The 12129-nt window shown below is 37.3% G+C and overlaps 2 protein-coding genes across 6 annotated transcripts in view; both read left to right on the forward strand.

The window, feature by feature from the left end:
• The window catches only part of EAF2 (ELL associated factor 2), a 59704-nt gene extending 50369 nt beyond the window's left edge, over nt 1-9335 (forward strand). For 2 of the 4 annotated variants that reach the window (XM_021934102.2, XM_021934104.2), the window contains one exon: nt 446-628. In XM_021934102.2, the coding sequence (XP_021789794.1) occupies nt 446-492 (47 nt within the window). In that variant the 3' untranslated portion in view covers nt 493-628. Of the gene's footprint in view, nt 1-445; nt 629-9206 lie in introns of those variants that run through there. The other 2 variants (XM_021934103.2, XM_009200090.3) reach the window with 2 other exon arrangements.
• SLC15A2 (solute carrier family 15 member 2) overlaps nt 9251-12129 on the forward strand; it is a 52576-nt gene continuing 49697 nt past the window's right edge. For both annotated transcript variants that reach the window (XM_021934099.2, XM_021934100.2), the window contains exons 1-2: nt 9251-9484; nt 11333-11420. In XM_021934099.2, coding sequence (XP_021789791.2) covers nt 9380-9484; nt 11333-11420 — 193 coding nt within the window. In that variant the 5' untranslated portion in view covers nt 9251-9379. The remainder of the gene's footprint in view (nt 9485-11332; nt 11421-12129) is intronic.

Here is a 12129-nt window from a genome sequence, read left to right on the forward strand (position 1 = left end):
GTACATAGATGAATTACAAAAGGAATCAATAGTGAGTTATCCTTGACATATATTATTTAATGATTTTGACTCCATTTTAAGTAAAAAAAAAAAAAATTCCACTCTTCAAAATGATGTAGTCTGATCTTCTAAACTATGCTTTTCTCATTTCCTGATTTAATTAAATCAGTGATATAAAAAAAAGAGTGATGGGGATATGTAAAAGAAGACTAAAATAGATGCCAGGAAATACTAAAAGTGTGCTGAAGTTTGGTGGTATATTTTTTCTTTACACGCAGTATTAATTATTTGAGTTACTAATTGTGTCACTGAATTACAGAATAAGCAAAATGCTAGCTAAACAGAATCATGCTTGGGGGCTATATTTTGTGTAAAATTTATGTTATGCAAAAATAAATATTAAATATTTAATTACTGCAGTTTTGTTATTTCTTTTTCATTTTAGGAAATGATTTGCAGCTGAGTGAATCAGGAAGTGACAGTGATGACTGAAGAAATATTTAGCTATAAATAAAAATTTATACAGCATGTATAATTTATTTTGTATTAACAATAAAAATTCCTAAGACTGAGGGAAATGTCTTAACTTTTGATGAGAAAAGAAATTAAATTTGATTCAGAAATTTCAGTTGATGTTATTTATTTATTTTTTAGACAATTTATTTATATATGTAAATATATATAAATATAAAGTTATACATATATAAAATTATATATTATATAATTTATTTATATAAAGTATATATGTATGTTTATATATACATATATAATTTTATATATGTATAACTTTATATTTTACAGCAGTTTTAGGTTCATAGCAAAGTTGAAGTTTTAGGTTCATAGCAAAGTTGCGAAGGTCTTATTTCTTCTCTCCCTATTATCAATATCCCACACCAGAGTGGCGTATTTGTTAAAATAGATGAACCTACATTGATAGATCATTATTACACAGTCTATAGTTTACATTAGGGTTTAGTCTTGATGTTGTACATTCTATGGATTTTTGACAAATGTGTATCCATCATTTTGGTAACATTCAGAATAGTATCACTGCCCTAAAAATCCTGCGCTCTGCCTATTCATTCTTCCTTTCCCTCTAACCCCCAGCAACTACTAATCTTGTTGTCTCGGTAGTTTTGCGTTTTCCAGAATGTCATATAGTTGGAATCATACAGAATATAGCCTTTTCAGATTAGTTTCTTTCACTTAATGATATGCATTTAAGTTTCCTCCATGTCTTTCATGGTTTGATAGCCCAGTTTTTTTTTTAAGTTTGAATCCTCTTCTATTGTCTGAATGTATCACAGTTTATTTATCAACTCAACTACTGAAGGACATCTTGGTTGCTTCCAAGTTTCGTCGATTATGAAAAAATTTTAAATTCAACTTCTTACCTCTGGAATTTGTGTAGTTTTTGTTTTTTAATTTGTAAGTTTTTATTTTAACCTTGCTTTCTCCTTTTCTTTTTCTAGCCCAACTTTAGTTAATCTGTCTTCATTTTTATTTCTATTTTATTTATCAATACTTAGCCAAGAACTACAACTATGTTACTTATTACTTAACTCATAATTAATAAGCAAGCTCATAATTCAAAGTAGCTAGTAAAATGCTTATTTTAATATAGTAATTATAATAGTTTTTACTGAAAGTTGTTATGCTGAGTTTTCTTTTTGGTGTTAACACTACCAAAAATGAGTACATGGTGATACGAGCTGATCAAGCTGGCTATATAACATGCATTATGTTTTCAAACTTCCAGCAAGTTAAACAGTACATCTTCAGTACATCATTTCCCCTCCTTATTATTTCCCTCATAAGTGAAACATTCTTAAAGACCTTTTTTTATGGATTGAATACCTAGTATATCATTCTTTATACCACTCAAGGGTATGTATAAGTACCTCAGAGAGAGAGGAATGAAATATAATATCTCCCGTGCTTTTGTATCTCCTTATTTGATGTGTTTTCAGATACCAGAATGTAGGGAGCTAGTGGATTAGATAAGTTCTCAGATAAAAGGTTCTCTGCCAGAAACAGCTGATGACCCTGACATGATTCTAAACATATACACTTTTGGTTTGATCTGTACTGAATGGTTTGATTAAACTGATGGTAATATAAGCATGCAAGCAGAAAAAGTAAGTTGGCTACAAAAGAACAAAAATCAAAGGACTTTGAATTATTCTATAAGACTAAACTCTAAAGGTAATAAAGCTGCATCTGTGGAAGGGTATTAATGTGACCTATGAATTAGGTATTCATCAGATATCATCTATAGTTTGGTAAGAAGGTATTCTTAGACATATAAGAATCCAGGAGTTCTATTATTCATATACCATTCCTATAATAATTATTGTAGTAATTTTCTAAGTTATTAAGAGATGACTCAAAATTAAGAACTCAAGAATGGAAAAAAGTATAATAAAAATATATTATAAAAAGATTGATAACTATCTAATATTTTCGGGACCAGTACCTTCTTTGTCTTCTGAAGGAAACTCACTCAATTTGAAGGGGTAGTTGACACTCATGCCCAGAAACATTTTAAGTGAAAGTGACTTCTGGGATGCTGACTAGGGAGAGAAGGCCAAGAGCTTATTGGTCCTACTGCCCTGAGGCTGCAATCCTAGTTGGGGCAATCATGTTTCAGGCTGAGGCTGGATACATGTGCGGCAGAAATCAGTGAAGGCCTAAGCTATTCACACACTCCTGACCAACCCTGAGGCTTGTGCGTAGTATACACAAAAGGGCCTGGTGAAAAATAGAACTTGAGAAGACTTGAAAATAACATGTTCTTTGAATGTATTGCCTTACACATACAGATCCATTAGCAAAAGACACAGTCTTATTGGCTCAAAGTGGTTTGGACATGATATCTGTCCAGTCGTTGGCTATTCAGAGTACCATTTTGTAGAACAGTGACCTTAACGGAGGAAGGTTTGACAGGGAGGCAGAAGGGAGGCAGTGGTATTATCTCTGAAGTACTTTCAGCATTGAAGTGCTAGAAATTTTTTTTAACATTATCTAGGTAGTGCTTGTGTGACTTACACACATATAAAAATTAACAGAGCTGTACACTTAAGATTTGTGCATTTTACTTCGTTACATTTAATTTTAAAAGTCCATAAATAAAATCAATAGGAAAAATACTGCAATATAGAGGATGGCAGAACATTAATATCAATAATGTTTAAATTGATGTTACAAATTTACAAGAAGAGGACAAACAACTCTAGAAAAATGGGCAAAGAAAATGAACAGGCAGTTCCAAAAATTATAAAAGCATGTATTTTGGCTCGGCAGTCTCACTTCTGGAAATTTATCCTACAGATATATTTAACTTCTGTGCAATGTTATTATTGCAGTATTACTTATGATAGAAAAAGACTGTGAACACTGAAAATTTGAGACAGGTCTCAGTTAATTAATTTATTTATGTATTTATTTGAGACGGAGTTTCGCTCTTGTTGCCCAGGCTGGAATGCAAAGGTGGGGCCTCGGCTCACTGCAAGCTCCACCTCCCGGGTTCAAGCTATTCTCCTGCCTCAGCCTCCAGAGTAGCTGGGATTACAGGCGCCGGCCACCACGCCTGACTAGTTTTCGTATTTTTAGTAGAGATGGGGTTTCACCATGTTGGTCAAGTTGGTCTCAAACTGCTGACCTCGAGTGATCCTCCCGCCTCAGCCTCCCAAAGCACTGGGATTACAGGTCCGGCAATCTCAGTTAATTTGGAAAGTTTATTTTACCAAGACTGAGGACTAGCCGGTGACCCAGCCTCAGGAAGTTCTGACGACTTGGGCCCAAGGTGGTTGGGGCATAGCTTGGTTTTTTACATTTTAGGGAGATATGAGACACCAATCAATATATGTAAGAAATACATTAGTTCCGTCCAGAAAGGTGGAGACAACTCGAAGCAAAGGCCCCCACTGGGCGCTTCCAGGTCACAGGAAGGTGAGACAGATGGTTGCATTCGAGTTTCTGGTAAGTCTTTCCAAAGGAAGCAATCAGAATCTGCATCATCTGTCTCTGTGAGCAGAGGGATGACTGAATAGACTGGGAGGCAGATTTGCCCTGAGTGATTCCCAGCTTGAAGAGGCCCAAGATATTTTCCTTTTCCAAGACTAAACCTGAGTATGCATCAACATAGGACTAGCTAAATGAACTATATTTACCTCCATACAGTTGATAACCTGTTCACAGATTTATTGGCTACTTGGGTATTCTTTTTGTAAAATATCTGTTCAAATCTTTTTTTTTTTCTTTTGAGAAAGAGTCTTGCTCTATCGCCCAGGCTGGAGTGCAGTGGCGCGATCTCAGCTCACTGCGACCTCCACCTCCCAGGTTCAAGCAATTATCTTGCCTCAGTCTCTTAAGTAGCTGGAATTACAGGCACCCGCCACCACACCCAGCTAATTTTTTGTATTTTTAGTAGAGATGGGGTTTCACCATGTTTGGCCATGCTGGTCTCAAACTCCTGACCTCAGGTGATCCACCCTTCTCAGCCTCCCAAACTGCTGAGATTACAGGTGTGAGCCACCATGTCGGCTGTTCAGATCTTTTGAATATTTTTCCATTTACTTATTAATCATTTTGTTATTGCTTTCTGCAGTTACTTATATAATCTGGACACAAATCCTTTGACAGATACAGGTAACACAAATATTTTCTTCTTCTTTGTAAATTGTCTTTTGACAATTTGAACAACAAAAGTTCTTAATTTTAATATTGTCCAACATATCATTTTTTTTCTTTTATGCCCCATATTTTATATCTTTTTAAAGAAATGCTGGCCAGGTGTTGTGGCTCACGCCTGTAATCCCAGCACTTTGGGAGGCCAAGGTAGGCGGATCATGAGGTCAGGAGTTCAAGACCAGCCTGACCAATGTGTTGAAACCCTGTCTCTACTAAAAATACAAAAATTAGCCGGGCATGGTGGTGCGTGCCTGTAATCTCAGCTACTCAGTGTCATGCGCGTCCGTGTGAAGAGACCACCAAACAGGCTTTGTGTGAGCAACATGGCTGTTTATTCACCTGGGTGCAGGCGGGCTGTGTCTGAAAAGAGAGTCAGCGAAGGGAGATAAGTAAGGGTAGGGCCGTTTTATAGGATTTGGGTAGGTAAAGGAAAATTCCAGTCAAAGGGGGGTTCTCTGGCGGGCAGGAGTGGGGGTCACAAGGTGCTCAGTGGGGGAGCTTTTTGAGCCAGGATGAGCCTGGCACAAGATAATGTCATCACTTAAGGCCAGGTCCAGCCATTTTCACTTCTTTTGTGGTAGAATGTCATCAGTTAAGGCGGGGCAGGGCATTTTCACTTTTGTGATTCTTCAGTTACTTCAGGCCATCTGGGCATATACGGGCAAGTCACAGGGGATGCGATGGCTTGACTTGGGCTCAGAGGCCTGACACTCAGGAGGCTGAGGCAGGAGAAAGAACCGCTTGAATCCGGGAGGTAAAGGTTGCAGTGAGATCGTGCCACTGCATTCCAGCCTGGGTGACAGAGCAGAGACTCCGTCTCAGAAAAAAAAAAAGAAAAGAAAAGAAAAGAAAAGAAAAAGAAACAAAAGAAATGCTGACTTACTCCACAGTCATAAAGATATTCTCTTATGTTTTCCTCTAAAGACTTTTTTTTTTTACTTTAACATTTAGATAGACAATCTATATAGAAATTATTTTTGTGTATGTTGTAAAATAAGGGTCAAAATAATTTGGGGGATGTGGATATTCAAATGGTGTTTATTTATTGAAATGATCCTCATTTCCTATTGCAGCATCATCTTTGTTATAAACAGTATGTGTGTGAGTCATTTTCTGAACTCTGTGTTCGTTGGTTGCCCTATGTATCTGTGTCAATTCCACTCTGATATAACAACTATAGCTTTAAAATAGGTCTTAGATTGGGTAATTCAATCCTACACCGTTATTCTTTAAGATTGACTTTGCTATCCTTGGCTCTTTGCACTTCCAAGTTGACTTTAAAAAGTCAACTTGTCAATTTCTATACTCACAAAACCTGCTGGAATTTTGTTTTAGAACTGTAGAATGTTTTGAGAAATGTTGACATCTTTATAATATGAGCTTTCCAAATCATAAGCATGGTATGTTTCCATTTATTTAGATCTTCTTCAATTTCTTTCAGTCAAATTTTATAATTTTTAATATTGAGTTCTAGATCTTTTGTTAGATTTATTCCTAAATCTATTTATATAAATAAATATATAAATATATTCCTTAAATTTCCCTTTTCTATTTCTTTGTGACTGATGTTTGATACAATTTATTTTTGTGTATTTTAATTTAGAGAACGTGTTAAATATATGTTCCCTTTTAATTTCATATTTTCCTCTTCTCTCTGACTATATTAGATTCTATTAACTTAGAGCAGCAGTCTACTTTTATGTATATATAACTGTAAAACTTTATCATATGTCATAATAAGTGTTTTCTGATGTCGTAATCACTAAGGACACAAATATTCTTTACTCATCACTGATACTTAGATTCTTTCACTTTTATTGTTGTTTGTCTCAGAATAGTTGGTGCTCATTTCTGTCTGGGAGGTGCTTTCTCTTTTATCTTTTCCCTTTCTCCTTCTATCTGATGTTAGCAAAATAATAGGATATAAGAGCCATCTTAGTATTACATAAATGGCTCAAGATTATGCCTTGGGAGCCTAGGATTCCAGTCCTTGCTTTGTCCCTTCTGAGTTCCTCTGAAATATCCTTCAGGCTAGAATAGGAGAGAATTTAAGACCAGTGTTTCCGAAATTCCTAGCATAAGAATTGCTAGAGGTGCTCGTTGAAAACAAACATTCTTAGATCCCTACTGAGATCTACTGAATTAGAATTTCCAAGGGAAAATGATTCTTATCCTCAGGGAAGTTTCACTTACACAGGACAAGATTAAGATTCCTTCCATCTCTGATATTATCTGACTCTGTGAATACTATCATTGTATTGCCATAATCAAAAGAAGAATTTTCTCTAAGCAAAGGAGTGTCAGAAAACCACTGTCAATACTCCAAAGTTTAGTATTTGGTGTACCTATGAGCACAAATAAATTGATACATTGCATACAGGTGCTATTCAATCTACTCTGCCAGATCAAGGAAAGCCAATGACATAAGAGGATCTTCAAGGCATCTGTGCCTTTGCTAGTTAACTTGACTAGTAACTTCTGACCATTTATTTTGCATCCAAAGTCATTAACCAAACCAAGTCAGAAATGGCAGTGCTCCTGAAAGAATAACTATAGCTTAATCATTAATGCCACAGTCAGAAATGAAGCTGGACTCTTCTTTGGGTAAAGGTTGGTGGGAGACAGTAGAAACGAGGAGTGTAATAGAAGCTGAGAAGATATGGTCAAAGTCTGAGTTAAAGTTTAGAGAGGAAAAGATAGAGTTTATCCTGGCCCTATTTGTCAATAAATTATTCAAATAGTTAATGTAAAAATTTTGTGAGGGATATAGTTATAGGTTTTCTGTCTTGTATTTTCAAATACAATAATTCATTCTGATGTTGCCTGACCTTGTTTATTTAGTCTTCAATTTTTCTTATTTCTTTTATAGCTCTCTAGTCTTTCTTTTCCCTTTTCGTTTGACAAACAACTACAGGGGCACCATGCTCTTTTGTTATTCTTTTACTTCTTTGGCTTAACAAAAATAACACGGCATAAAATGAACCTAGCATTATCATGTTTGTTTTTGTTCCTCTTCTGATAAGGACTAAATATATAATTAAGGAAAATGGTGTTCACAACAGTACCTAGAAAATAACTGGTTCACAATTTTTGCTCAAATTAAATTTTATTTGTTAAATGAAAGAATAGATCAATCTTGAAGTGAGAAAATGAAAATGCAAGGAATGACTTTAGCAAAGAAGAAAAATGGTTCCCAAATGTATATCACCAATCCTTTTCTCTCATTTTCTTTAGCCCCGCCTCTTTAATTGCTTATAGGCTATTTCTAGCTGAAGTTTTATGATGCTGAAAACAAAGGTCACCTTCCTTTCTTTTCTTCTCTTTTCTTGTCTTGTCTTCCTTCCTTCCTTCCTTCTTTTCTTTTCTTTCGAGTCTCACTCTGTCACCCAGGCTGGAGTGCGGTGGTGGGGTCTTGGCTCACTGCAACCTCTGCCTCCTGGGTTCAAGCGATTCTCCTGCCTCAGCCTCCAGAGTAGCTGGGACTACAAGCGTGTGCCACCACACCCAGCTAATTTTTGTATTTTTAGTAGAGATGGGGTTTCACTATGTTGGCCAGGCTAATCTTGAACTCATGACCTTGTGATCCACCCACCTCAGCCTCCCAAAGTGCTGGGATTACAGGTATGAGCCACCACACCCAACCAAAACTCACCATCTTTCTTATCTCCCAAATTCAGTTTTATGATGGCTTTCCTTCTTCAATTCATTTTAATCCTCTGCATTCCTACATTCCATTTATGTAACCTCCATACCTGAATAATGACTGATACTAACTCCACTTTTTCCAGCTGTCATGGCATAGTGAAAATTACAGATCTGCCACTTACTGGACAGGTACTTTGAACAAATTCCTTAACCTCTGGGAACATTACTTTCTGTAAAATGGAGATAGTAATATGAATTAGGATAAATATACATGTTATATAGACATACAACATATATGTAATTCATATATATTAACCTTTCAATAGTAGATATTCAATAAATTACAGCTATTGTTACCCTGAAATCAGTTTTTCTTTCTTTTTTTTTTTTCTTTTTCTTGAAATGGAGTCTCACTCTTGTTGCCCAGACTGGAGTGCAATGGTGCGATCTCGGCTCACTGCAACCTCCGCCTCCTGGGTTCAAGTGATCCTCCGGCCTCAGCCTCCGGAGTAGCTGGGATTACAGGCGCCTGCCACCACGCCCGGCTAATGATTTTTTTGTATTTTTAGTAGAGACGGGGTTTCACCATATTGGCCAGGCTAGTCTTGAATTCCTGACCTAAAATGATCCGCCTGCCTGGGCCTTCCAAAGTGCTGGGATTACAGGCGTGAACCACCGCGCCCGACCTTGATATCAGTTTTTCAATCTGTGCTTGAGGTGTTGTGTTCTTAACTATCTTGTACTCCTTTGCAAAGATAATATTTCTTAAACATAGATTTTCTAATCAGTTCTCTAGCATTGTTTCATTCCATCTTTGGCATGTTTTCACTTTGCTGTGCTGTACTTTTACACATTCTTTTTAACTATAGCTTCCTGCTTTGCTCTGGATCAGGAAGCGATTGAAGCTGACACCCACAGAGTTAAACTCAGTTGCTGAAGCCACCAGCTCCCCCTCCCAGTCCTCCTTTTCAGAGTAGGCTGGCAGCTGTCCTAACTGCCTACTAAAGCCAAATGCTTGAGGAGAGAGAGAAAGGAGCCAGCCATGAATCCTTTCCAGAAAAATGAGTCCAAGGAAACTCTTTTTTCACCTGTCTCCATTGAAGACGTACCACCTCGACCTCCCAGCCCTCCAAAGAAGCCATCTCCGGTGAGTCCTTAGATTCAATCCTGCCTCTGACAGGAATGGCCTCCCTCTTTTGGCTCTCTTCCTTGGGCTCCGGAGCTTCAAGCTGAGCTGTATTAGGGTATTAAAATGATTCTCTCTTGGATTTAGAATTTACCTGAAACCAAATCTAAACAGAAGCTTCCTTTACATAAGAAGACAAAGCAGCAGGAAGAGGTAGTCAAATTTCTTCAGTTGGGATCCAGGGACTTGATGAATTTCATTGCATATTCTGTTTCCCTGGGGGAAAAAAGCAATTTGAATGTCCAGGGAAACTTGGCAAGCATTCTTGTCTGGAGAACTATGTGTGATTGTCCTTTCTTTACCAATATAAAAACTCTGCTCTTAGTTCTCCCTATGTGCAGAGCCTTCTGTTGAACACTAATGGAAGTTTCAGAATAGATCCAATCTCTGTTACTGTGTGTTCCCAGTTTATTGTGGGAGATAGGGCAGAAAAACAGAGAAGTAATAGCAATGTTTTGCATTTATAAACTTGCTAAAGCACTTCTAAACTCATCATCTCAGTCAATTCTTACATTAAAATTCTGTAAGTGGGGAGGATATAGTAATGATAGCCAAAATTTACTGAGTTCTTACTGTGGGCCAAAAGGTGATGTTATTCTCATTTCTTCAGAATAACAGAACAGAGGATTTGAGACAGGTGTAGTGACAATGCCAGTATCAGTATGTTAACATAGCCAGTGGCAGTGTTGCCTAACTAGTGACAGTGTGTCAGCTAAACTCCAGATTGCATAATTCTCAAGCTGTGAGCTGCAAAGGTAAGAAGCCCAGTTCACTGTATGTTTCAAACAAGTTATTTTAAAATGTTAAAATATATTAATATTTAGGAGAGTCGTTTATATATATCCCTAGGGTTAAAAGAATAATACATTACTTTATTATTTTGCCTATTTTTTTTAGTTAATGATATCTCTTCTGGTCCCAAAGAATTTAGGGCTACTTATGAAGATGTATATATTTCTCACGAAATGAGGCAATATAAATCTTATAAGATTTGACAGTACCGAGGACAGATACCTCTATATCTCTTCTCATGTTAGTTGGTCTATTGTAATAGATAGGGAATTAAAATAAAACATAACATTCCTTATAGTCTGACTGATATATTACGTGAAAAAACATAATTCTTTTAATGTCCAGTAGGATTATCATGAAAATGTTATAGAATCTCTTTAGTAGGAAGAGTAGACATTTAATTTTACAGGATTTAAGAACTCTGCCTAAAGTCAAGATGATCAATTAGCTTACCCTTAGGAATCTCTGCCCTCCATGTTGGGCTCTGTGCCTGACTCCAGCAGCCTCTGAAGTAGAAGCTATCATATTGCCAGGATTCCTCCCAGCATGGCAAACAGAACAGCTGGGGACAAGAGGGGTCAGTCCCCAGAGTGGAGCTAAGCAGAGACTGACATCTGAATCTCACTGCTTGGATATCAGGTATTCCATAGGCTATCTCTTTATTCTGTTCCTAGGAAGTAAATATGACCATTCTTCTGCCCCAGAGCCCTAGGCTTTTCATTTAGTAGTTGTGGGAAGATGAGCAGGTCCTGATGTCTAGGATCAAGGAATATTTGAGCAAGTCCACGTAAAATAAACAAGAAACAAAATAATATTCAGATTAGCTTCTATTATTTCTAAATCAGTAACGTAAGCACTTTTAGTGTTATAATAGGTGTGTCATGAAGACTAGAGACCATTGATCCATTACCTACCATGACAATTTGAAATAAATGAATTTTTCAGTTGTGAAGAAATCTAATTGTTGAAACAGGGGAAAACAGCTCATGCTTGAATCGTTGCTTTCTTGTTGAATAGAAAATCTGTGGCTCCAACTATCCACTGAGCATTGCCTTCATTGTGGTGAATGAATTCTGCGAGCGCTTTTCCTATTATGGAATGAAAGGTAATTTTGTGTCCAAGAGTCCTACCTACTGTCTCCCACTCACCCTCACCCCATGTTTGTGACAGCCTGGTCTCTTTATATGCATTTATTTCCCTAGTCCACTCTTTCTGCCTTGGTCCAAATCGATCCTTTACTTTGGCCAAGACTTCCAATAAATCTCTCATAGGATTTCACCTAATATATAGGCCAAGATCAGAAAGGCCTGAGAGAAACCAGAACACAGACTGTGAGAATGTAAGTGGGTAGAGCTGGACATGATGGCATGTGCCTGTAGCCCCAACTACTTGGGAGGCTGAAGCAGGAGGATTGCTTGGGCCCAGGAGTTCAAGGTTATCGGCCACCTGTAATTGTGCCAGTGAATGGCCACTGCACTCCAGCCTGGGCAACATAGCAAGAACCCATCTCTGAAAAAAAAAAAAAAAAAGTGGGGAAGCTCTTATTATCTGAGTTACATTTTTCCATACCTGTTCCTCAGGTATGAGCTAACAGCTCTTGGCTAAGAGCTCATACCTGAGGAACAGGTATGAAGAATGGAATTCAGATGAGAGCTCTCATCATCTTGTTGCTGGGAAGGAGAGGAGAGCGAAGGAATATTGGAAGCACCGTGTTATGTTCATGGTTGGCCTAAATGATGCTAGAGGTGCACATAGACTGAAGGGAGGAGTATTATATTTGTACGTTCAACATAGTCCCATTCACTCCCACAACT

This window comes from Papio anubis, chromosome 2 (genome assembly GCF_008728515.1).
Source record: "Papio anubis isolate 15944 chromosome 2, Panubis1.0, whole genome shotgun sequence".
Lineage (NCBI taxonomy): Eukaryota > Metazoa > Chordata > Mammalia > Primates > Cercopithecidae > Papio > Papio anubis.